General features: G+C 39.8%; 2 protein-coding genes across 2 annotated transcripts; one reads left to right on the top strand and one right to left on the bottom strand.

Annotated features, from left to right (window-relative positions):
- Positions 1 to 2855: 2855 nt before the first annotated feature.
- On the top strand, positions 2856 to 9184 carry slc25a55a (solute carrier family 25 member 55a). Its single transcript, XM_084349102.1, has 10 exons — positions 2856 to 2960; positions 3627 to 3732; positions 4311 to 4436; positions 4849 to 4904; positions 6306 to 6396; positions 6488 to 6606; positions 6719 to 6914; positions 7539 to 7693; positions 7792 to 7867; positions 7964 to 9184. The coding sequence occupies exons 2-10, from the start codon at positions 3713 to 3715 to the stop codon at positions 8121 to 8123; spliced, it is 999 nt and encodes a 332-aa protein (XP_084205228.1). The 5' UTR covers positions 2856 to 2960; positions 3627 to 3712; the 3' UTR covers positions 8124 to 9184.
- Positions 9185 to 10998: 1814 nt separating this feature from the next.
- On the bottom strand, positions 10999 to 22770 carry tspan2a (tetraspanin 2a). The gene is made up of 8 exons (XM_084349135.1): positions 22513 to 22770; positions 18877 to 18979; positions 14571 to 14668; positions 13451 to 13525; positions 13265 to 13357; positions 13106 to 13177; positions 12833 to 12916; positions 10999 to 12093 (listed from the first exon to the last, which is right to left on the bottom strand). Exons 1-8 carry the CDS (start codon positions 22579 to 22581, stop codon positions 12028 to 12030), a joined length of 660 nt encoding a protein of 219 aa, XP_084205261.1. The 5' UTR covers positions 22582 to 22770; the 3' UTR covers positions 10999 to 12027.
- Between the last annotated feature and the right edge of the window lie 3158 nt (positions 22771 to 25928).

The following is a 25928-nucleotide window of genomic DNA, read 5'->3' as shown; positions in this document are numbered from 1 at the left end:
GTTGATCAGATAGTAGGTTTGAAACCGGCTGAAATATTGCTAACTATTTGACAGATTGAGACTACATTCATAAATCCTACAGACTTTGGGGATTTTTTGACTTTTCATGTAGTGCCAGATTTATTTTGACATTCCCATCACCCACAGCTGTAGGTCATGCTCACTGCTATTAGTAATGATAGACTGCTAACATGCTAAACTAAGACAGTGGCTCCCAACACTTTCGAGTAACGAGTGGGTCCCCCAGGTAATCTTTTCTCCTTCTTTGGTGTTGTTAACGTGATCCCTGATTATCTGATTCCTGAGTTGTCTTTTATTCAAAGAAAACGGTATGACAAGATGTTTACCAATCAGACAAACGCTTAAATACAAAAGTCTGATCAAAACAACCCAAGAACATATGGATAGGATAGTTATGTAAGTAGGAGATGCTTGACTGTAGGCTGCAAAACATGACTTGTAGATCATTCTGTTACACAACCTTTCTGTTACACAACCTTTTAGTGTCAGTCATGTATTAACAGTAAAAGACAGGTCCTAAACCCCTGGAATGTGTCTATAGATTCAACACCGTTACCCCCGATGCTCCACTTTCAGTGCCAACAAAAGCCTTCTTGTCTTGTCATGCCCTGGTAATTTTCCACATTATGCCGCTACTACTTGAGCACCTGCATTTGAAACCAATTCAGTAGAGTTCACCAGACGGTCTTTCTAAACCCAGGAAAAGTCCCTTTGAGTAATTCAATAGGGTACTTTTTGTTCCTGCTAGATAGACCATGTTCGTTTACGTAGTTATCTGAGGTGAGTTCATTGATATCTCTTCCATCCAAACCTGTTTCATATGCACACATTTGCACACAACCACACCTGGGCGTTGAGCAGTCAAGAATAATGTGTACCTTCATTGAGGACATTTCAGCAATGAGTAATTAGAGCGGGTAAGAACTCAGCTACTCTACCTACATTTATCCTGTTGAAGGTAGCATGAAGAAACCAGAGCCAGCTGATGGTGTAAGAAGTACGGTATTCAGATACTTGCCAACCACACAATTAAAATATACTCCTTAGTCCTGGGTTTAAAACCTTACTTTAGTAGACTCTTAGAAGTATTGTCAGCAAAATGAAGATAAAGGCACCAAATTCAAATTACTCTTAATTCAGGAAAATGACCCCAATCAGATTTACTTTTCTAATGGTTTTTTGTGTGTTTACAAACCTACAAGATTGAGGTGCAGCAGCTGTCGGTGCTCACCTAAATCTGGCTTGGTGAGTCCCCTGCGCAGCTTTCTCTGGTTGCAAACAGAACTGAAAACCTGCAAATCCTGTGGTCAAGGCTGTGAGGAGGTGGACCAACAGGGCAAAACTGGAATTTGACAACACTGGGTGGAGTGTTTATGAGGCTGCTGCTAGAGTCCTGGATTAACTCACTGACTGAGATCTTGCATCAGTTTTTGTGAGGATGTGCGTGCCAACTAAATCCTTCTGCACATACAACAGCAATAAACCTTGGTTTGCAGCTTTGTTAGGCCAAGGATGAGGCCCACCGAAGTGGGGACAGAATTCTGTGCAGCCACACCAGAAACACAGACGAGGAGATTTAGATTAGCAAAGAAAGACGACACCCAGAAGTTGAAAAACAGGTTTTTCACCCTGCTTTAGTGTCAGAAGGAATGAAATGGGGCCTTTCTGCCAGTGGCACTTTTGGCAATGCCGAGTCAACACATGCCATAGTGATTTGCATTTCCATTACCGGTTTTGACTGTTCTTTAATTATATAACTGTGATGCACTTACCTGACCTTGATACTGAGGTCCTTAAATCACTCTGCATCAGCTGTGTCCTGTTGTTTGTGGGGTTTATGTATTTTTTTCATTTATTTTTTACAATCTAGCTGCAAACCAATATTCCTGTAAGACACTTTGAACTCACTCTCTATAAAATGTTTGCAGACATGTCTACATGTATATATTGTACATCATGAGCATCCATTTATTATTTATTTCTTTGTATTGCTGAGAACTTACAGAACACTTTACATGTATATAGTTTTATTTATGTTTCTGGCCATTGTTGTCTTCTATACAGTACATTTCTACACACCTGTGCACTTAATGGTCATGTTTATTGTCCTTGTTCATAGCTGCCATGACTATTCCTGCGTAAGTGCATTAAGGGCAATGAAAAAAAACGTGTCAAATGTATTTTATTTGCTCTCCTACTTGGCCATTAAAGCTGATTCTGACATTATATAAAGTGATGATGTGTTTTTATGGGAAATCCTAATCTGTAAGGTAACAGTTGTAGCCTCCTTCAGTTTATTTGTGTACTTAGTAAGTATTTAGTTACTTAGTACTACTACTACCAACCTCTAAGTAGAATAGATCCTAATGGTGTAGCCAGCAAGCTTAGTAGAGTGATCTTAATGCCATTAGGATCTTAGCCACTAGACGTACTATGGGAGCAAGATCATCCTAATCTTAAAATCCATTTGGGAAATGACGCTCTGACCCCTTCACCTACCTTACGATAATCTCTCCAAAGGTATGTGTAGCCTTAAACATTTGTACACATCTAATCTTTAACTTTTATAATTAAAATAATTTAAAGTTCCTAAATGAATGGTTTTCCTCTTAAGTTACGCGCTTGACAACGGCTCTGCCCTTCGCAATCTTCGGAACTACACGATTGGTCGGACAGTTTGATTGATCAGTCTATTCACCAATGAAGCAAGGGGCATGTCAATTCAGCCAATCAGATCCGAGTATGCAAGTTAGCTGAGCGGTGATTGGTCGTAATTCAACGATAGTTCAGACTTGACTGAGCCCGCCCCGCCCCCGCTGATAAAATTCAATGGAAATTTCCAGTCCGTCTACTCACAGAGGAACCGGCGAAGATATCGGAGGTACACTATATCACCGGCTCGAAACAAGCATAAAGAATAACTACAAGACAATACTTTGGTGAGTAAAATGTTTAAATGCATGTTTAAGTGATGTAGTATGCGTGTTAGAGTCAGGAAGTCGTCCGCCAAAGCTAGCTTGTTCGCTTTTAGGGACGGTATTGTTCTGAATGGGCATCATAGCTAACGCTGCCCGCTAACCTTATGATTGAAAGTGAGAGTAACGTCACGAGACGTGGCTGTTTGGTAATTGTTTCTGCTCTTTAATCCTAAATATTTAAGTAAAACTGCCTGCAGTGAAGGATACTCGATGTATATCAGCAGAACCTTTTAATTGACATGCATTAAAGCATCATATTTGCATTTAAAGAAAAAAAAACTCAAGCTCTTTCTCATCATCTCATCGATCTGCATTGATAATAGTTATAAAACTCGAAGAAGTTAACGCCGCTGCCTGCACGCCGACGTTACTCAGAAATTCATCTTAATGAGTGCCGTTATCAAGAATGTGTGAAAGGCGGCAATGCCCATGTATGGCGTTCCGGTATGTGAGCTAAGACACGCCCACGGGTTGTACGACTCATATTACAACCAGCAGGGCTGCTACGTCACAGTCACATGACCCTGCGTGGTGTGTAGATAAGCCAAAGCCTCTGAGCTGCAGCAGGATAAGCTCTGCAAACCTTCCCCCCCTAACTCCAAGTGACTTCCGCTTTCTCTGTCTTAGGACTCTATTCATTGATCTGACTGAAGAGCACCTGGACCTACATCACTACTTTTTACACTTCTACCTTCATCTAATTCAAAGTCATCATGTCTCAGCAACAGATTAGGTAAGTCTTCATTCATTTTTTTTTTTTTAAACTGTTGGTTGGACTAAGCAAAACATTTTAAGGACTTTCCCTAGGGGGAATTTTGATGATGTCAAGATGAATAATTGAGAGAATAACTGTTTGTTTGTTTGTTTGTTTTTTACTGTGAGAAAAACAGTTATTTGAAAGGGGTACTATGTAGATTTGGAGAAGACTTTCAAACTCAGAATTTCAATATTTATGATATTAACAAGGTAATTATACCAAATCGGAAATAATTATTTTTTTCATAAATGATTAAACAGGCTGTTCTCAGAGGAAAATAAGGTCCTTGAAGCTAGAGAGGTGGCAGGGCCCATCAAATATATATTTTTAAAAAATCAGTCAATGAAGATCTCACAGTTACAATTTCTTCCCCAAAACTACATAGTGCACCTTTTTGAACATGACATTTTCATTTCAACCCCTTATTTTAAGGTTAAGGATTCATTACCATATTTATGATTATCTCTGATGTTTTATTTTCCACTTTGAAAAGCGTTATATAAATAAAATGAGTTACTATGTGTTGACATTCTTTTTTTGTCCTCTCCTTTCAGCCTCCCAGCCAAGCTCATTAATGGAGGCATTGCTGGCATTGTTGGGGTTACTTGTGTCTTCCCCATTGACCTGGCAAAGACCAGGTTGCAGAATCAGAGACACGGTCAGCAGGTCTACAAGAGCATGTGAGTATTTTTAGTCACTGTTGTTGTTGTAAGTGTGTTGTCCTGCACGACAACACACTTATTTCCAAATTGTGTCTGCATCCATGTATAATCCAGTACTATTACTGCTAATCCTGCAATGACACATGCTGGGCGTCAGGATGGACGTGTAGAATTAGGGACATTCCTGACGCGATAGACAATAATGACTTCATCCTCTTCATTCCTCTCCAATGAGTCGCTCCAAAGTCTCTGAAGGATGGAAATTTACTGCTCTATTTACCTCTCGCCGCCTTAGTTGCTCAGAGCAGGCACCATTACCATTACTGTCATTGTGATAAATCATTTATTCAAATGATAAAGCTTCTGTAAAATCAGTCAACAAACTTCAATGTTTCATACCACTTATATTTTCCTCTTTCTTGTGTCGTAGGATGGACTGCCTTGTCAAGACAGTTCGATCAGAGGGTTACTTTGGAATGTACAGAGGTAAGATTCATACGCTTCTGAATATTATTAACCAGTAGGCCAGAACATGTAGGAGATGAATAGATATAGTAGATCCTTCTAATGGTGAGGCTGAACATTGATTAAATGTTTATAACTCCGTACAACTCAGATTCAGATAGTGTATTTTGAGTGCATGGGTTGCTTGATTTATACAAAAATATAGACATAAGAGGAAGTAAGTTATAAAAAAGATGGCCAAACATGGTTTTGCAGCTTTCAAGGTCCAATTTATTAAGAAAGTTGATTTTCGAGTCTCATTCCCAACTCGCCAAATACACTTCGGGATGGCAGCTGACCCGACCTACAATCCCAAAGCGACAGTATTTGAAGAGTTGGAAACAAGAAGCCAAAATCAACTCTCTTCCAAATTGGACCTTTTTTAAGCTCTGGTGTTTTTTAATAGCATTCATGCAGTAAAACACATGTCCTGTTTTAAAGATCAGTTGTGTTGATGTGATGTAGAACAGGAAAAGTGAAATCTTGTGGTCATAGTTAAATATGAGGAAAATCGAGACCTTTTTAGTCTGGGTCTCTGCTTGTGTGAGGAATGCTGTTTGTTTGCATCTGTGTTTTTCATATTACAGACTGGGTCCCCCTGGGATAATGAAGGCTAGCCGATAAGGCGCAGCCACGCTGGAGGCAAATCATTAAATGGTTCTTACAATATTGCTCTATTTAAAACTATAGGCACAAGTTTTTGTTTTGCCATCTATTTGTTCTGTTATTTGACTACTTGTTAATAACTTCTTGGCTGTCTCTTCACTGTCCTGTCAACTTGTAGATCCTCATTTTCTAGACAATGAATTGTGCCCTGGCAGACTTTGGTTGATCTTAAAAACTGATGTGAAATAAACTTAAATTCACTTCAGATTCATTTTTAAGCTTGCCCATAGTCTGCAGACAGTGTACATAGTGGAGGATTAGGTCTGTCCTGTCACTAACACCTCTTCATTTCTCTTGTCTGTTGTTGTCATTAACCTACTTACTGACTTGGAGCCTTTCGATAGACACAGATTTCCTTTCTTCAAGTTTTCTCCACACAATGTGGGCCCTGTTATCATAAACTGTCTCATTCGATGTTTGCATCTTCTTCTATATTCATTACCCTCCTCATTTGTTCTCTTGTCTTGTGTTTGGCTTGTTTCTCATTTTCCTTTTTATGATGTTTTTTAATGTTAATGTTATTCTCTTGAAGTAATCCCCCTCAATCATCATGACTGAAGCTACTTTAAATTGAGCATTTGTCTTGTCTGTGTGTAGATTAGCTATACAAATGGACTTTGTAATATTGTAATGATAGTTGCGGGGAATGTTTTTGTGTGTTGTGAATGAAAACATGATTGCGACTTCAGTACTAACAGTGTGTTTGTTTGTCCTCAGGTGCTGCTGTAAATCTAACCCTGGTCACTCCTGAAAAGGCAATCAAGCTGGCTGCTAATGACTTCTTCAGACATCAGCTCGCTAAGGATGGGTAAGCAAAATCAACTCATGAAATCATCATCTTTGGAGAATACAGCATCCCATAAATTGTTGATTAATATGTTTTTTTTATCTGTTAACAGAAAGGGGCTGACAGTGTTCAGAGAGATGCTGGCAGGTTGTGGTGCAGGCATGTGCCAGGTGATTATCACCACCCCGATGGAAATGCTCAAGATTCAGCTACAGGATGCAGGCAGACTCGGTGAGAAAGTACAAAATTGATTCAAAATATAATCATTCTAAGCATTAGAACATATTAATATGAATGCAAGAAGCAGCAATTTGATTTTTTTTTTTTGGTCATTTGTTCACAGCGGCCCAGCAGCAAAAACCAGTCATGATGTCTCCTACCAAGCTTGTGGCCACCAACACCATGCTCAGCCGCTCCTACAACTCTGGCATGGTGGTCTCAGCACCGCGAGCTGTGTCTGCCACACAAATCGCAAAGGAGCTCCTCCAAAAGCATGGCATCCAGGGGCTCTACAAAGGCCTGGGGGCAACACTGATGAGGTAAATTCTTATTCTCAGATGAAGAGAAACTAGGGCTACATGATATTGACAAAAACTGATATTGCAATGCGTGTGTTGTCACAGTAGGTTGGTTACAATCACTAAGTTGCAGAAAGACTACAGAGTTAATATTTGTTGACTGTTAATATATACGATTCAAACCAACACTAGATTTTTGGGTCCACTGTCAATGTCGATATTAGGAAGTTAAAAAAATAGGATATCATTAGTTCGGTTGATTCACACATTTTCTGCACTGATCCCTTAAATGTGGCTATCTAACACTTGTGACAAAGATATGTGACGGAGAATAATTTACTCTTTAACAACTGTGAGTTTAGTAATTATCATCAGCATCTTTTTCCGCATTATAATCTAACAAAAAACTGTTTTTCATACGGGCCAACATATAAACAGATAGCGATATCTGATAGCTGTATTATCAGCCGATATCAGTCATGCTCTAGTTAATATTTATCAAGTGAAACTTAACATTCACCTTGAAAACATATCTACATATCTGTCATTGCACGCAGCCTTAAGAGGAACTATGTTGACTTGTTAGACCAGTTACTTCTGTATCAGGTTTTCAGTCTGAATCAACTTGTTGTTTTTTGCTTTCAGGGATGTTCCCTTCTCTGTCGTCTACTTCCCGTTGTTCGCCAACCTGAACCGTCTAGGTCAACCCAGTCCCGGGGAGTCGTCACCCTTCTATTGGGCTTTCCTCTCAGGCTGTGCTGCAGGATCTACTGCTGCTGTGGCTGTTAACCCCTGTGATGGTGAGTCTGAGAGCCATTTTGTGCTGTCTTAATTAGTAATGTCTTTGTAATGTTTCTGAACTCATACTTAATGCGTTTCTTTTTTTTCTTTTATCCAGTGGTGAAGACTAGACTGCAGTCACTGAACAAAGGAGCCAATGAGGAGGCTTACAATGGAGTTATGGATTGTGTGAGGTAAGTCGTTCATTGTAACATAACCACCTTTCTCTTTTTTGTCCTTTTTTATTTGTGTGTGTGTTTAAATAAACTTATCTCCTTGGTTGTCCACAGTAAAATAATGAGGAAGGAGGGACCGTCCGCCTTCCTGAAAGGTGCCGGCTGTCGAGCTCTGGTCATCGCTCCTCTGTTCGGCATTGCACAGGTTATGTACTTTGCTGGCATTGGTGAATACATCATGGACAACTCACCTCTGAGCCTCCTGTCGCCATGAGCATGTCAACTAGCTGGCTATGCACAGGACCTTTCCGAGCGTCAGTGGTGGAACAACTGGCAGCTACTGTACAAACTATCAGTTTACAAGTCTTGTCTGACTGAGTCAGAAAGTCTGACTGAGTCAGAAAGACTTCGGGGTGTGAAGAGACCTAAGATTTCATCTTCTGTGTGGTCTGACAGCTGTGTTGCACTTAAAACACTTTTGTGACTTATTATTCAGTAGGCTGTGGCCAACGTTTGCACTTGAAGCTGTTAGCCTTACTGGACTGGGGGGACTCAGAGTTGCAGTGTTATTCTTTCTTTGTCCCCTGCAGTCCTGTTGTTTCCCTCTGTGAGGGAGGGGAGCTCACTCCATTGAAGAGACAGATCTATTTGTGTGTTTTTCATGCAAACAACTTTCATATTATTCTGTATGTGTATGCTAAATTCATTTTAAATTGCAGAACTGCAGCAGCTTGCAGGGCTCTGTATGTTTTTCCTCCTTTTCAGTCTGTCTCATGTTACAAAGCCTTAAGTTGAATAAAAAGGCTTAAAATGGAAGATACACGGGGCCCAATTAACACCATTTATTGCAAAGGGATTTTTTTTTATTTATATATTTTTTTTTTTACACATTTCAGCAATAACTTTCAGTGTTTATATGACTGATCATGAACCTTCCTACTAACATGGGACCATATACATGCCTAACCATCAAAGTGTCCTGTTACATACTTGATATTCGCCCTACAGTTGTTTGGTTGTTGGCAAAAATTGTATCTTAATATCTGCAAAAACTTGAGATGCATCCATGCACATTATATATATGTATGTGTTTTGTTTAACCTCGGTTTATACATTTGAATATGCAGACCTACTTCACTAAAAATAATAATAATTAGGGCTCACGCCTTAAAAGATCAGATTGACATTGATCTGTGAAGAAATGAGGCTCCTGGCCAAGAAAACAGCATTATTACTGTGACTGTGAGCATGTGAAACATTACTGTTACTATATTTTGTTTTGTGATGGCTTTTTGTACATACCATATACATTCATTAAAATTTGCAATGCATTCATTCTGTGTTCATGGATTTATTGACTGTATGACCATGCAGAAATAGGGAAACAAGTATCAGTTTACATGAAGCGGATGGGCAAATAACAAATGCTGCATAAAGCAGCCAGGTAATTAATGTTGTTATTGTTGGATTACAATTAATGTGCAGATCACATCACACTAATGTTGCAGCTGGTAAAGATAGGGCTAATTTTAATGATATGACAGCTGAGTAGTCTGTTAATTTCCCCCTGGGGCTCAATAAAGTCTATTAGTCACTGTTGTTAGTTATTATTATTAAGTAGCATGTGATGGAATAAAAACAATGTTCCCATTTCATATGTGGTTACGTAGTAGTTGTAGAAAAATGTGTTGTAAAAAGTATCGGCCTTGTTGATCATCAGATTCAATATTCAGGATCTTTCCAATTATTGGAATCAGTGTCATTTTAACTAACTGCAGATAAAACAAATTCATTTAAAAATCTGCCGCTCTGGCTGAAAAACGGGTGAAAACATGACCTCGGCTGAGCTACATAAGACTGATATGCTATTCTGTAACCACGCACACATGACAACACTTAACATAAACATCAGTGTGATCTTGAGATAAGGCTCATAAAAATCAGTAACTTAGAATCGCACTTTTATAGACTTTCTTTTACGTGAACCCGCTTTTACTCCTTTTACTGCTCTTAGTCTGTTTATGTTTTTATTTGTTTATTCTTAATCTGTTTATTGTCTTTTTTTTTTACTGCCCATAATCTTTTTATCTGTTCTTAATTCCTCTGATGTGATGTCGTCTTATCGTCCTTTATTGATTTTCTCCTTTTACTTATTTTTATTTTTGCATTACTTTCCCCCCTCACTCTTCCTTGTTCTGTGAGTCTACCTGTTTTATCGCTTTTATTCCTTTTACTTGCAGTTATACACATTGACTTTTTGTCTTCTGACCTTTTCTGTTCTGCCATCTTGTTTTAACTCACCTTCGACTCAGCTTCCTTGTGTTTGGCTTGACTAGTGTTTATTCTGTAATATTGTCTTCCTGAGTTTCTTGCTTCTGCTTGGTTGTCAGAGCACTTTGTAAACTCTGCTTTAAAAGGTACTATATAAATAATGTTTATAATTATAATAATAATATGTACAATTACTACTATTATTATTATTATTATTATTAATAAGATAAAACCAGTCATCTTGCTGATATTTTGTTTCTCTAGTCTTTATTCACATATGTTTGGTATTGAGGTAATCAAAAAGTAACAGAAAGTAATCAAGTTACTCAACTTTTATATTATGATTCTTGGATTAGGTCACTGACAAAATGTTTTAAGAGGTAATTAGTAACTGTATCTGAAAAGAAATGGCAAAAGCCTTCTTCTGGTGAGAAATGTAAGGAAATTACAGTTTAGCAAATGAGAACTGATACTGAGGTCACTGTAGCGTTAAAGCTCGGAGGTTCATTCTCAACACGAGGTCCATTTGATGTTGGCAAAGCTTTCAGCAACATCCTGTGAACTTCCTCTGATGATGGAGTTTTTAAATTGTGTCAGAGCAAGTAGGCAAGTAGGTCAGTGGGCCTCCTGCAGAGATGAGTTTGTCATGCCAGTGTCATATTGTGTCAAGAATCCTGACTTTGTGTCGTTACGGTCTATGTGCAAACTGCACTACTTAGCATGACTCAACTGTTCCGCCATTTCATGTCAGCGAGTCCACACACACTGAGCTCTGACGTGTCCAGGAAGCTCACCGACCACAAAATTTACATCCTGACACCGCGACGCCGCTTTGACAAGAAGCCGACGGGAAACAGAAAAGCAGTCAGACACATGGATAATAGCACCCAGTATTGTTTTTATTACGGTTAACAGTATGACATAAACTATATTATTCTATAATTCACATCTTATTGGCACACCAACAAAATTTACATCCAAAAATAATTCACACAAAATGCAAAAAACTAGCTCACTGTTACAGTTCACACGTGCTCCAGAAGAGCTCAGGACGAAGTGTTACTCATGACCTTTTAGATGAATTTGGAGTGGCAGTTTATCATCAGACCTTTTTTCTAACCCTTTGGGTTGATATCACGTCCACACTTCCTCTATTGTGCTTTAAAGTAGAAATACTTGAGAGTGGTGGCTGGGATCAAGCACGGTCATTATGTACATATACAAATCACGAGGAGGAGGTGAAGAGCACAGCAGCTGGAGGCTTCGCTGTGTGGCTAAATATACAGTAGGCACATCATGGAAATTTACTTTGCAAAGGTAGAACAGTCCTCAAAACATTTAAGCACACAAAGTATGATTGGCGTAAGGCCTATAAATTACATAAAAAGAGCTAGAAAGGGCACGATAAATAATGTTAACAGCCAAGTGCATAAAATAGGTGCCCGTATTTACAGCAATACTCCTCAGACCGAACAATCCTGTGTCAGAGAAGGCTTCGTGTGCTGTGTTGGAGCTACAGTGCAGCACTGTCGCCTCTGTGGAGCGTCAGCGATGAAACAGAAACTTGTTAAAACCGAGGAATGTGACAGGGTTGTGATGAAAGCAGAGCGTGTGTTACGGAGAAGAACGGAGAAATGAATTTTCAGCGCTGGTGGAGTCGAGGAGAAGGTGTGAAGATAACGATCCAGCGTGTCGTGTTGAATTTGGCCCGAGGACAACTGGGACAACTGGGATGTGCTGTACTCTCTCTCCCTCTGTGCTGCTCAGTGAACCTCCCCACCAGATCACTCTGGACTATGAGAAATGACTTTGAAATGTAACTTTGGTGTTTCCCTTCTGACGCAGGTGATTATGAAGGGATCAGTGAGCGTGTAGCGGGCCGGCTGGTGGGGGGGTCAACTCACCGTCTATATCACCTCCCTGTTGTTCCTGATGGCACAGCACAGAACCATACTGAAGATCATTCCTAAGATCTGAAAGCAGAGACATTTCGGGACAGCTTAGAAAACATTTACAGGTTGGGTCAAAGGTAAGGTCACCCCAAGATCTCTTGACTACAATGGAACTGGGTGACACTCAAACCTCAATAGCACCCATCCTTCTTGCAGACGTCAGTGCGAGTTACACTGGAAGGACGTAGTATGGGGAGCAACTGCTAATTGGGAGGACGTTGGCCTCACCAATGTCTTCCCATACTATGTCTTTATTCTATGCATCAACATCTGCAAGACGTAGAAGGAAGAAGGAAGCATGCATCTACTCATGGACGAGAAGCTTGTGCTCGTGGCAGCACGGGACGTGAATATAAATGGCGTCCTCCTCAGTTTAGCAAAGTTAGCTAGCCTCACATTCATGAGTAGATGCATGCTTCCTCCTGCACGGTGATGAGGGAAGAAAATAGTTCCCACATGAAGCTGCTCACAACAAAGGCTGTGGATTATCTTCAGTAACTGGGTCATGATTTCTGTATAGAGACATCGCTGTTGAGTTCCTCAAAGGCAATTTTTTCCATTATATTCAAGAGAGGGCCGATATCTCTAAAACTTGGCAATTCACACCAAAATAATCTAGATGGAGAGATAGCACTACATGTAAGAGGAAAAAAATATGTATTTTAGATTTTGTGGGGAGCTCCACGTAAAGAAGCACCACACAGTAAAATCACTATTTTAGGTTTGCGAAGTTTAAATTCAAGGTTTAGTAAATCCTCACCATGACTCCCGCAACACCGATCCCAATGTATCCAATAATATGAAGCTTCTCGTTGAAGAAGTCTGTTATTGCAGTGAGACAGTCCTGAAAACAATAGAGCATTCATATCATTAATTAAAGGTACAGTACACCATCCTGCTGTGAATTATTTTACATGGAAAAGTACCAGTGATACATGAGTGACCCAACGCTAAACTGAAGCAGATACTGTTCAGACAGTGGTATGCTGCCACCATGTGGATATGAAGTGTCACAGCAGGTGTGGGGGTTCACCTCGGTTTCCGGTGGAGCCTCTGCGCAGAGGGTGTTAGATGCTTCTGATGTTGTGCCTCCGCAACAGTTCAGCTGCAAATGTAAAAAGCAAAAAGGATAAAATGATTGTGTTAACTGTTACAAGTCACATGAGGGAAACGAAAGTCAAGTTTGACTCACGGTTTTGTGGTAAATTAAAGCGATTGCAGTGCCGTTGGCACTGGTGACGTCGGCGATGGAGCTGCTGTAAAACTTCTGGACTTCCTCAACAATCTAATCAAAGATACAAAAAACACACAAACAATACATTTCAAGAAATTTCGAAGATATTACAGTGTGAATAATTTATCACTTGACACGTCGTACCTGCTCCTTGTTTATGAATCCAAACACACCAGCAGCGATCTCTGCTCCAAAGATTATCAGAAGGCAGGCGAAGAACTGCAGAACAGACAAGAGGCTCATTATTATTGTTGCCTTCCGGTGAAAGCTATCGAAAAAGAGTCAGCGTTAATGGGTTTTTTTATTGGTTAATAATTTCCTATTACTGAGATTGAAAGTTCATTTAACGTTCATTCAAACAGCATTTGGCCAAACAATCTCTGAGATTAATTTGTCAATTTCTTCATTATTTCCTTGGAGGAAATATGTTATATGGTACTTAATAATATGAAATGTCCATTTAAGCCAAAGTAAATATTCATCCATCATCATTAATTATTAGAAACTTTCTCTGTATTTGTCCAGTTGCTTGCTTTTCTGCAGACAAATTTCACTTTGCTTTCACCTGCTGTGCACCAACTAAAAGACTCAGCAATTAATCAGAATTAATTAATTGAAAGTACACCAATCAAACTCCATTTCCCTTATAATTAGTACTAAATTTGTTTTATCTGTGCACTGAAATATATGGACCATATTCTTTTATGTTTCATTATCCCTTTACACTGCACTAGTTTAATTTTAATGTGCAATTTCTGTCTCAATGTGCAATGTCAGTATTTTTGTTTATTTATATTGTTTATATTGTTTCTACTGCTCTTTTATTTATATTTTTATATATTTTTGACTTATTTATAAGTATTTTAACTGATGCTCTCTATTTTTGCTCTCCCCTTTACTGTAATATTGCAAAATTCCCCGCTGTGGCACTAATAAAGGAATATCTTATCTTAAATTCTGTGTTTCCTGTATTTCTTACCTGTAATTTTACACTTCTGACCTGTAAATCTTTTGTTTTGCTGTATTATTATCCTGTACAGCACAGAATTGAATTGCTTTATGTACGCAATGTGCTATACAGATAAAATTGCCTTGCCTGATTTGGGTGTAATTTCAAAGAAATTTCAAGCATATTGTTTGGTAATCACCAATGACGTGTTACTATAAGTTTGTGAATTACCAGTAAAATAACATCAATGTATAACACTCAAGTCCAAAAATTCCCCCACGAGAGGCAGAACTTTCATCAATCACTTCAACCCACCGATGCAAGAAGACACTGAGACTCACGAACAGCCCCGAAACATCCAAAGAACCCAACGATCATCATCAACGCTCCTGCACCGAGAAGGATGTACACAGCTGGGGAGAGAAAAGGTCGGACATATCGTTATCTTCAACCAGGAAATTAACAATCCTACACCTGTGCAATTCTCATGATACAGTCATGTATAACCTCAACAGACAAAGAAGACTGGAATCTAATCTCAGTGTGTGGCTGCAGTTCACAGCTTGAACTGAGGATGGCAGCACGATCCAACTGCTTTCTTCTCTTTGGTGAAGCAGAATTCATAAAAAGCTCTGTTGTTGTGTTTGACTACCAGCAGAAAAGTGTAGGAGGAAACTCTCTGAGTTGCCTAAAAACCTCTGAATCGCCTCCCACAATTCACTCTGATTATCGGCCTACTCCTTCAGTCAAGCCGCTTTGAGTCGAGATGAAAGAAGTCGGAAACACAAAGAGGATCTCTCTCTGTTCTGTTCTCTGATCAGAAGTTCTGCCGCTTTGGCTGAAAATAGTACTTCTTTGTAACTTTGCCTCCACTCGGTAGATTGTGGACAAACTGTTATAAATCCGTAGGAAAATATTGGAGATGGATCAGTGCTTTGTGAGTCAGTCCAGAAACGGCTGAAATAAAATATCTTTGGCCATCTGTCCATCTCTGTGAGTGTGTTCAACAGAACAAGATGCCGCCCCGCTGCAGGCGGGCTGCAAAATAACATCCTACCCTAAAATCTGAGTTAAAGCCGATGCAGTAGCTGAGCCTGTTTGATAAGTTGCGTTATTTCCAATTATTTCGACTGTCCTGAGGGGTAAAGCAGTGAAAACAGAGGCCATCTGTCCTGTAAAAAAGACAAATCTAATATTCAAGGGTTTGATCTCTGCAGAATCAGACTACATCCCCCAACATCCCCGCTCCCCGTGAGCCTGGATGTCGTCACCTCCTCTGTCTGCTCCCCTGCTCCCAGCCCTCACTACTGAGCCCGGCACACTGTAACCATACACCGGACCGGTCTCTGAGGCCCCTGCTAAGGGTCTAATCAGTGACACAGACAGCAACCATTGCCGCAATTTAATTAATCCACATGGGGGGGTTGCAAGCTGTTGTTTTCCTACTGAGGAGGTAAAGACGAGGTGAATAGACGGCTGGGAGCGAGGGATACGCTGCTTCAAAGAAAAGGGAGTCAGCAATGGAAAATATTAACAGGCCAAGACATTTTCTACTGTATATACAAAGTGTCGACACAGAGCTGATGTTGGCTGCTGATGTTTTCCATCGCTTGATCGCAGATGTTAATGTGTACTGTTTTACTGCAGCACCTCCAGGTGAAATCCAGCAGATAGCCACACTTCCCACTTGTTAATGTACATATTAGTGAGTGTAAACATCTCTTCGTCTCTTAAGTTATCTCGTATTTGAACCTAAAGGCTGTTTACGCGCACAGAGCAACAAAGGTGATAGAATGGAAAGTGATTCACCCTCAGGGAATGCTGCCACTTCGCCTTGTTATGGTATCACACACTGTTCACACTCTGTTCTTTGCGAGAGCTGAATGTGGCTCCACCAGGCTGCTCGGGAGGCTCGTGACGATATTTATTTTGTTGCTAAGGCTCCGCAGGAAGACGATCGATCCTCTGCCGGATCGTTCAGATATTTACTGTAGATAAATTGGTAACTTTGCTCTGCTTCAGGCTGTTGCTGCCTGACAACAAGGGCGCAACACTTGTACAGGAAGTATTTTTTCTTAAGTGCCGATACGCTGTTACAAGTAGGGCTGGGAGATATATGGATATTATTTTGTTATTGTGATATGAGACTTTCTTTCCTCGCTTTATAGGTGACCTTACAGTGAAGTGATGTTATATTCTGAACTTACCAGACTGTTCTACTTGTGCTAATACTTGCCTTTGCCCACTTACTCATTATTTATCAATATAATCAGCAATGTGTTGGGTCAATACTTTGTGAAAGTCATAATAGTCATCCCAAAAGTATTGTCACAATATCAATATCCAGGTATTTGGTTAAAAATATTGTGATATTTGATTCTGACATCCAGTTCTACCATAACAATAACCGCACACTGCATCTTTTCTTTAATCCTGCTTGGACTCAAGGCTGCTCCTGGCTTATGTCCCGTCACGGGAAAATTAAACGGATGGAATTGGGCTCAGACTGGCCCAGCAACGGAAGATGAAAGACTGTTGTGCCCACATCTTGGCAGGGATCAAGCTTTTGCACCCGACGGTGGGACCTTGTTTTGAGCCGACAGAGTGCAAGACGAGGACTCCGTGTTTACTTCATTGATGCTCGGTGCTCAAACAAAGTGAAAGTGGATGGACAGTGTTCACCTGATGTTGAACTTTTAATGAGAAGATGCCGACCTCATTATAATAAACTTTCATTTCATTTCATTAGGCCACCCTGTGTAGTATAAATAAATCACCTTGAAACTGAATCTTGAACCTTATGAAGTGTTTTAAAGGAGATTTTATAATGTCAGAATATATATTGTGTATTGTGATATAGCATAAATATATTGCAATGTGATTTCAAGGCCATCTCGCCTAGCCCTGTAGTTATAAGTTCCCGCATTCAAACATTTCCTTAAATGTCCTATTTGTAAGAAAAGTTGATTTTAGAGTTTAATTCCCAACTTTTTTTCCCCTAAGATTTTATAAAGGATGTACATATAACGTCTTTTCAAATCATGTTGGCATCATGGGGCTTACGAAGACTTATTACGCTGGACAAGCTGATTGGAAGCCCTTTTAGATAATGGGTGAGTAGATAATGACTGAATTTCAATTTTTTGGGTGAACTGTTCCTTTAAGATATTTGCATGTCAAATGAAACCAAACTGAAGAAATATTATCTCACCCCGAGTAGTTTGCATAAACAGTCACCCGTGAGAACAAGCATTTATTTTACCTCAATAATATCCTGTTCAATCTTGTTCGCTGAGCATGAAAGCACAACTGTCCAGTTTACACAACAATAAAGAAACAGAGATGCACTGCATGGTACGTTTTAATGACTGCTGCTGAAGGAGTCTTCAACATCGTCTCCTGTCACCTGCCCCACCCAACCTGCTCCTCATGTCCTGAGGGAGGCAGCCAGTTCCATGAGACGCAGCACAGCAGAGAGCTGATGAAGTGAAGTCACCATTTTAGGTCATGGTCCAAATGGGAGTAACAAGAATAGGCTTCATTCTGATCATCTGCTCCTACGCAGCGCGAGGGAGAGAGGGCCTATTGTGTGAGCACTGCGACGCTACTACACACTGAAGGGTGTTTGTATCGTCTTCTGCACGTTTTAATCACATACCGTGCGTTTTATTCTGAGCGCTGCGGAGGAACTCTTCAGTCGATATCGATTATCAGCCACCTGAAAGTGCTGTGAACTTGCAGGATGTTTCAAAGAAGAGAAAGAGCCATTCATTTATCAGCTAGAGGCTCTGGTCTATTTGTCTACGTTGGAGCACCTCTGATTGATCAGCTTGTATTGTTCCAGTGAAAGGAAACTCAGATCAATATTTGTAAACACGAGCTATTCCCTCCATAACTCATAAACCAGAGTCGTTACACTAATGGTGCATTTCAATCATCGTTTGACATGTGCTCTCTCACTTCCCCTCAGCATGTTTCATGTGAGTGAAGCGCGGATATGAACGACGGTAAAACCACTCAACAGTTTCAACGGTGCGTTGTGCAGAGGAAGTGATGAAACATCACCGTGCACTGAGGGTCAGATGTGCCAGTTAAGCGTTCATTACTGCTCAGTAACACCTGCGGCCCCTGAAAGTTAAGCTGGCAGAGGGGAATCCCCCCGGGAAGTTCACAAGGGTTTGTTAAACGATTATTATAGCGCGCCATAAACCACAGTGCTGCCCTGTAGAGGACAGAAAGACCTTAATTAGATTTATTTTATATGCAAAAATGTGTCTTGATCTCCAGAGAATGTGTGTCTTGAAGCATAATTCGTAGTCTCACATTTTATACTTGTTATGTCCTCGACTTTCTGGCTTTTTATTACAATTAATCAGCGACAAACCATTTAAATTCTGCAATAGAAATCAAGTTTCAGCTGTTTTGTGGCCGATAAATCTTTCTTTATATCGTCACTTGTACGAAAAAAGCCGGAGACAATATCTGGATAATGTATTACTGTTGATAAAATGATGTTGCTGAAGACAGAAACACAAGAAAATCCAACAATACCTGAAATCATTTCATTTCGGTGTCTTGCACCATATTTTATGATCATGTGGAGTGTGGAGGCTGCACGTACCTATGAAGAAGGTGTCGGGGGCGCTGTCATCTGTCAGCAGCTCCACCGTTTCTGGGTCAAACCTGAGCCAAAGTCCCACCGCCAGCACCAACAGGCCCGACAGCTGAGGAACGATCAATCATATCATCATTAATCATGTCATAATTACATACTTTTTTTACTTTTCTGAATAAAAAAAAGCACAATTTCTATTCTCCTTGAAAACGTGCTTCCAGAGTTCTCCCTGAAATGTCTTCACAGTTAAACCCTGAATCAGCCATCATGTGTTTTTGTCTCTGGCTCTTGTTGATTAAGATTCAGGAGGTGCTTCTCTTGTCTTTGTCCTGTCACTGAAGTGGCTCTTGATGCTCACAGCCCGTTTTCTTCTTCTGGTTATTCTAAACAAACTCCTGACAGAAATGTTAATACATCGCCTCTTGAGCAACTCGCAGCTTTAGACTTGTTTAGACTCTCAAACAGCTCATGTAGCCAACAGAACATCTATTTCTATTAACTCTTTTCTCTGTTTCAGACAAAATCACGTGAAATAAGTTTGTCTTTAGTGTTTATATGTTGAAGTGTAGCCAAAGTTGAAGAACAGAATATCAGGTGTCACAACATTACACAAGGACATCACGGCTCCCCGGGCAAGAAAGACCAGAAATAAACCAATCGATTAAAACCAGGAGTCACCCTGAGAAAGTTAATCCCTCTGACCTTCTGCACACACCAGACTGGCTTTATTTGGATTAGACTGACGATGTTAGACTGTGTATTAGTGTAGTTTGCTATGGGATGATAAGTATTGTCAAACACTTGTGACAAAGATATGTGACAGGGGCAGAATATTTTACAGTTTAATCATAAAGTTTATTCATCAGTGAACTGATACAGTAAACTTCACTGAGAATTTAATAATAATAAAAAACCTGAGGCATCTTTTTCTGTATAATAAACGACATAAACCCCAATACAATATATCTGTGACAAGCAAAAATCAATAATATGAGCTGAGCAATATATCTGTCAGACTTTAGTTAACACCAGTTTGGAAATGAAATTAACACCCATGTGTCTTTGTTTTATATATCAGAAATAACAAAGGTGATCCGATCATCTCAACCTTTTCAGCCTTTCACAGTGAACATGAATTTGAAAAATAACTCATTCTCAGAGGAAAACAGTAATCAAAGCTGTTTAGTCTTTGATTTCTTTTCTTGGCACGATGGATGCGCTCTCACTGTTGCCAGGGAGCTGATGTAAAAAAAAAGGCTGGAAAGGGAAGACTTGAACACTCTGTAACAGCGTCTTTATCACCATATGGACCATCAGAATATCTAACCGGCCGTCCCTCTCCCATGGTGCATTTCAGCCACAGGCTGTGCCAGCCTCACAGTGCCTTGGTGATGTAACTCACACTGGCTCCGCACCCCAAAATGACTACGTACTGTAGACGCCCCTCCTGGCTCCGGCCACAACAGCTCTGCTTTCAGTCCTGAAACTCCTCAACAATGAGGCCGCTGTCTGTGTGTGTGACACAAGTGATCGTCTTACAGAGCACAGATGAGTCGATTCAGCCGCTTACATCCATATATACTGCATCAATTAGCAGTAAAACATGAGCATCCAGGGCTGAAACACTTGGTCGATTGATTGGGGTAATCAATCAATTGTTCAAGTGATCTCCAACAGCAAATATAACAAACATTTCCTCATTCAAGCTTCTCAATGTGCTGTTTTTATGTCTTATCTGACAATATATTTCATCTTTTTGGGGTTTTAGACTCTTTTTCAAACAAATGTAGCAATTTAAAGACATCACTTTCAGCTTCGGGAAACTGTGATGTGACGCTTTTATTCATACATTTGATCAAACCCCCCAAAAACATGTGTGCAAATCCTGCAATCTGAAGTTGGAGGGAGCATAAACAAATGAATTTGGCACTGATGTTGTTCTCTAGTGGATCTCAGCCTGGGAGTCAGGACCCCCTGTGGGCTGCAGAACAAATCTGCAGAGTCGTGAGATGATTAACTGAACAGGAGAGCAGAAAAACAAAAACCTTTCAGACTTTCTCAGACATTTTTCAGACATTTTTCTGTGATTTTTTGAATTATCTTGAATGCCAGCGTATTGCTGGAAAAAGAAAAACAGAGCAGAGCCATGATATAATGTGAAAAGTTTATCGTTATAACAAGTTGTTTTTCATATTATGATAAGATATTTTCACGTTACCAATCATACATAGTTTACACATTATAAGAAGAAACTTTTCATTGTTATAACATGAAATTTTACATGATAAAGTAATGTGAAAATATCTTGTTATTACATGCAAATATCTTGTTATAATGTGATATAACTTGAAAGCGTGTTGTTATAACGTGAACATATCTTATTATAACATACAAATATCTCGTTATAACGTGAAATAATGTAAAAATATCTCGTTATAACGTGATATAATGTAAAAATATCTTGTTATAACGGGATACAATGTAAAAATATCTTGTTATAACGTGATACAATGTAAAAATATCTTGTTATAACATGATATAATGTAAAAATGTCTTGTTATAACTTGAAAGTATGTTGTTATAATGTGCAAATATATTTTTTATAACAAAAAACGTTTCATATTATAACGCGATACTGATCCATTTATCTTTTTCTGGCCTGGCAGCAGTACACTTCTATACTTTTGTGGCTCTTAAATCATTAAAATAAAACAATCTGAAAAGGAATGACCGCTCTTACATCCTTCACTTGAACTGGTTTGCATATGTACACAACTTGTGAAGATGGATCACAAACACACAAACAGCAGCTTTGCTCCAAAACTTTTGGAAACCAAGTCCCTAAACTATTTCAACCAAATGTGTATCCCATCATCTCTACTGATAATAAGCAGACCTGACATGCTGCACAGTGAATCCTGCCACAGGTAACTTCATCTGCAGCAAAACAGCCCAAAACAAAAACCTGCTGTGATGTGCCCAAAACAGATTAACCCTGTGTGCAATAAACACCCTACACACCCTGAAACCTGCAGCAGGAAAGTCACAGCACAATGCAAAGCCATGGGAGAGGATCTGAACAGTGGGTGTGTTGGAAAAGTAGCAACACGCTGCAGCTTCACAGTACATTACATACTACATAAATCACATGAGGCTTAAAGGAGTTTGTGGCTTACAGGCTCTCAGATGATTTACTCATTAATTATTAAAACATTTTACAGATAGAGGAGGCTTTAAGAGCCGTATGGTGAGGTATGAGTGCTGAATGATGGGTTGAAATGAAAAGAAGGTTACTGATACTATGAATAAATATTGATTGGACGCACAGGTGTGGGTCAGAGTTTGCACTGAGCAGGTGGATCTGCAGGATTAACGAAAACCAGGTTAATTAAAAACCATATCTGACTATTATCAGCAGGCAGACGGACAGCCTGCAGTGTGCTGAACATGTAAACACCACAAAAGGCGGAGCACTAACAGGTTTTCCACATGCAAACACAAGCATGATAGACATTTAAATGAGATAAGTCATGTATCCGCTCCTGTAATAAAATATAAAGATAAAGATGACCCGGCTGCAGAAAACACAAGGTGATACTAAAATAGCAATAACGTTGTTTCCATGCAAACCGCTTCACTTACCCAGAAGATGAAGTTGAACACGAATAGCAGATATTTCACGCATTTCATCCCACCCTGCACTTTGCTCATGATGCCACCTGATTTGTCGCTATCTCCGGTCTGAACGCGTGTCTGTTCGCTTCTCCCAGTTGGACATCAACCATGAAATGATGCTGACCTGCTCCGCTACATCCAAACATGCGCACAACCAGCCGCACAGACAGACACACGCACGGACGGACGGGCGGGCGGGCTGAGCTGGCTGCTGCACGCCGCCTCGCACCGCCCATCGGCGTGTACATCGTGTGATGAGGTACCGGAGTGGGCTTCGGGGACCAGCCGGGACCCAGGGGGGAGCTCCAGGTTGTCACCCAACAGCATTAGCAGGAGTCGGCTCATTTCTGTCTATAATATCACTGCTAGGAGTTTATCACGGTGGTTATAAAGGTGAGGTTTGACGAACGTTTACTCATTTAAGTAACATTTATCTTAAAGTATAAATAGACAACTTTTCAGCCCCCCCTCTAGTGTTTCTCTGTGGTATTGCTTTTGGCGCCACTGTCGCGAGACAGCTAGCAACATGGCTACTATCGCTAGCAACCTGGCTACTGTCTGAAAGCAAATAAACAACCACAAGAGTCACAATTTGACCCAGAAACCCAGGTGTCAGTGCTGTGAAAAGGCAGAAGTTAACACCAGGTTGTGTTGATAAGTAGGCAGGTTTTTGTTTCCTACTGATTGAGCATAGCTGGTTTAATCTGAAGACACGTATTAGCGGGGCAGCAGACTTCGTCACAACACCGGGGCTCTCCATTAAGTGAATGCCCCCCCTACATTTCCAGTATAAATAACATTTTGTTCAATAAACCTCATTTGAAAATAAAATTTCTGAGAAAATACCAAATTACATAAGGTATCATATATCTATATGGGCATTTTTGCTATATTTATTAACAGCTCCTTCAAAGAAAAGATATTTCCCATTTCTGTGTAGATCTAATATATTAGCATATTGTAAGCACCATTTACAACTGCACATGTATTTTATTTTGTCGTGCAATAACATTTTCTAGAGTACAAAGAAGAAGGGGTTTATTTTATTGGATTTGGTGAGAAATATAAATATCTAGCCCACCACTCAGTTTTTGTACATGCAAAATCTATTGCAACGTCTGTTGCGTGTCTGTCCGTCCTGGGAGAGGGGTCTCTCCTCTGTGGCTCTTCCTGAGGTTTCTTCCATCTTTTTTTTCATCATGTTTGTCCTCACTTGAATCGAGGGTCTAAGGACAGAGGATGTTGTTCACTGTACAGTTTGTGAAGCCCACTGAGGCAATGTGATTGTGATTCTGGGCTATATAAATAAAATTGATTTGATTTGATTTGATTAATTGGACTGACAATACAATTTTAATTAGCCATTACAAAAATCTTTATATTGACTTCTCTTTCACCTCTTATACCTCCTTGACTTTTACACTAGACATGTATTCACTCAGTGATCCTTATTTCCCACGGACACCTCCTGCATGTCACCCTACACCAGGCCTCTCATATCAGTGTTTTATGTAAATATGAGAACTTGTGTACAGTGTGCACCTAAAATACCTGACCTGACCTGAGATAAGTGACTGACACGGTTATGAGAAGATATATCAAGGCCTTGGTCAAGATTTTTAGAAATACTGAAGTCAAGAGTGCCTAGTTACCCACAACTCCAAAATATTTTTACTAGAAACAAAGTATAAAGTCTGAAAATTATTCTTAAAAAAGATCTTCGCACTGTCAAGAAAATACCTGTGAAGGGGTCAATTTTTGTTGGGTGGTCCACCACTGTGGTCCACACTGATATATCTCAGAAAACAACCATTGGATTGGATGCTATGTAATTTGATAGCCATATTCAGGGTACCAAGAGGTTGTACCCTGATGACTTTGGTGATCCTTCAACTTTTTCTCTCCGGTGCCACCATAAGTTTTGACATTAAAAATGATCATAAACTATTGGAACAAATCAACAAATGCTATGATATTTGGTTCAGACATTCATGTCATCATCAGGATGAACTGTAATAACTTCAAATATTTAATCTGTGACCATCATCAGTTCCAAATTGACCTTTTTCCAAACCTGATTTATGACAAAATGCAAAACTATTGACATTCACATGAGCCTCAGCTGTACTTTGTGTTTACTGCTGATTATTAGAGAATGTTAGCATGCAAAATGAGATGGTGAACATGGTACATCAGGACTTTTTTTTAATATAGATCTGAATGTATTGAGTCTAAAATATTAAGGGTTTGTTTTTAGTTTTAAGTGTGGCTTTAAAATGTAAAATCCCTGCAGGTTGCTACAACCCAAAACCAAGGACGTGACTTCTGTGTGCTTCATATAGGTACAGATTGCATTGTTGAGTCTTTAGTGTTACATGTCACGACAAAAATCTACCTACTCGCTTGTGTAAATATGATAATATAAAAATTGTAATTGGTATCCCATATGAGGACATAATATTTGCTTGATAACTATTTGTGTCATTCTAACATGAATGTGTGTTCTAACACAGTGTTGTAGTCTTGCTTGGCACGCTGAATGTAAGCCAGTTCCTGTGAACGTACTGAGCGTCACCAAAGCTCTTCTGTGTCTTCTCTGCAGGCCGGAGGGGGTCAGCTCGGGTTCAACAGCTCTGACAGTCGAGCTTCTCATGTTTGTGCAGCCTTTGTTTGCAGCATTGATGTGGGAGGGAAACAGCGACCCCCTGTTTGTCTGCCAGACTATCTGTGAGGATCAGTCCGGGTGGATCATGAGACACATCACATCACTGCCTACATCCTCTTCTTATCACATGACAACTATAGAAAAATGATAAAAGGATCCATTTATAATAGACAGACAGACAGACAGATAGACAGATAGATAGATAGATAGATAGATAGATAGATAGATAGATAATAAGCACCATGTTGAATTACAAATGATTAATAGTTTCCATGTAACCCTGAATAAGATCACTGAACTGCATCAATGTTAACCTCATATGACTCTGGTCATCCAATCCTGTCTTGAATCCAGAGCTGTAATTATCACAGTGGAAGTATACCCAAACTGAAACCATATCCTCTGGGTATAATTGAGTCAAGATCCCATTATCCCCCCACTGCCGCCCTCTCCTCACCCTCCTCGGCTCCACTTCTGTGCTTGATATGTAAATGTGGTGCAATAATGTAACCTGATCTCCATATGGCGCAACTGTGAGTCATCCTTAAGATCCAAGACAAATCAGAGATGAAGAGACAGGGAATTATTCAATCATGCCTGTCAGTTAATTATTTATTATGGGCCAAGGTCCTTTTTAAGATAAAATAAAAAATCATTTCGGTTGACTACCATGAAATCCAGGACCTGTAAGTAATTAATGAACAATTCAATTCAGTGG

The sequence above is a fragment of the Pagrus pagrus genome, assembly GCF_965226575.1.
Source record: "Pagrus pagrus genome assembly, chromosome: 3".
Taxonomy (NCBI): Eukaryota; Metazoa; Chordata; class Actinopteri; order Spariformes; family Sparidae; genus Pagrus; species Pagrus pagrus.
The sequence above is the reverse complement of the archived record's forward strand: the minus strand, read 5'-3'. Positions and strand labels throughout refer to the sequence as shown.

Excerpts from the sequence above, each read along its gene's own strand:
- tspan2a (XM_084349135.1), bottom strand. The coding sequence starts at position 22,581 with ATGAGCAAAGTGCAGGGTGGGATGAAATGCGTGAAATATCTGCTATTC. Across the intron at positions 13,178-13,264 it reads CTTTAATTTACCACAAAACC|CTGAACTGTTGCGGAGGCAC; the intron begins GTGAGTCAAACT and ends TTACATTTGCAG. Across the intron at positions 12,094-12,832 it reads TCGGTGTTGCGGGAGTCATG|ATCTTAGGAATGATCTTCAG; the intron begins GTGAGGATTTAC and ends CTCTGCTTTCAG.
- slc25a55a (XM_084349102.1), top strand. The coding sequence starts at position 3,713 with ATGTCTCAGCAACAGATTAG. Across the intron at positions 4,437-4,848 it reads CAGCAGGTCTACAAGAGCAT|GATGGACTGCCTTGTCAAGA; the intron begins GTGAGTATTTTT and ends CTTGTGTCGTAG. Across the intron at positions 7,868-7,963 it reads GGAGTTATGGATTGTGTGAG|TAAAATAATGAGGAAGGAGG; the intron begins GTAAGTCGTTCA and ends GGTTGTCCACAG.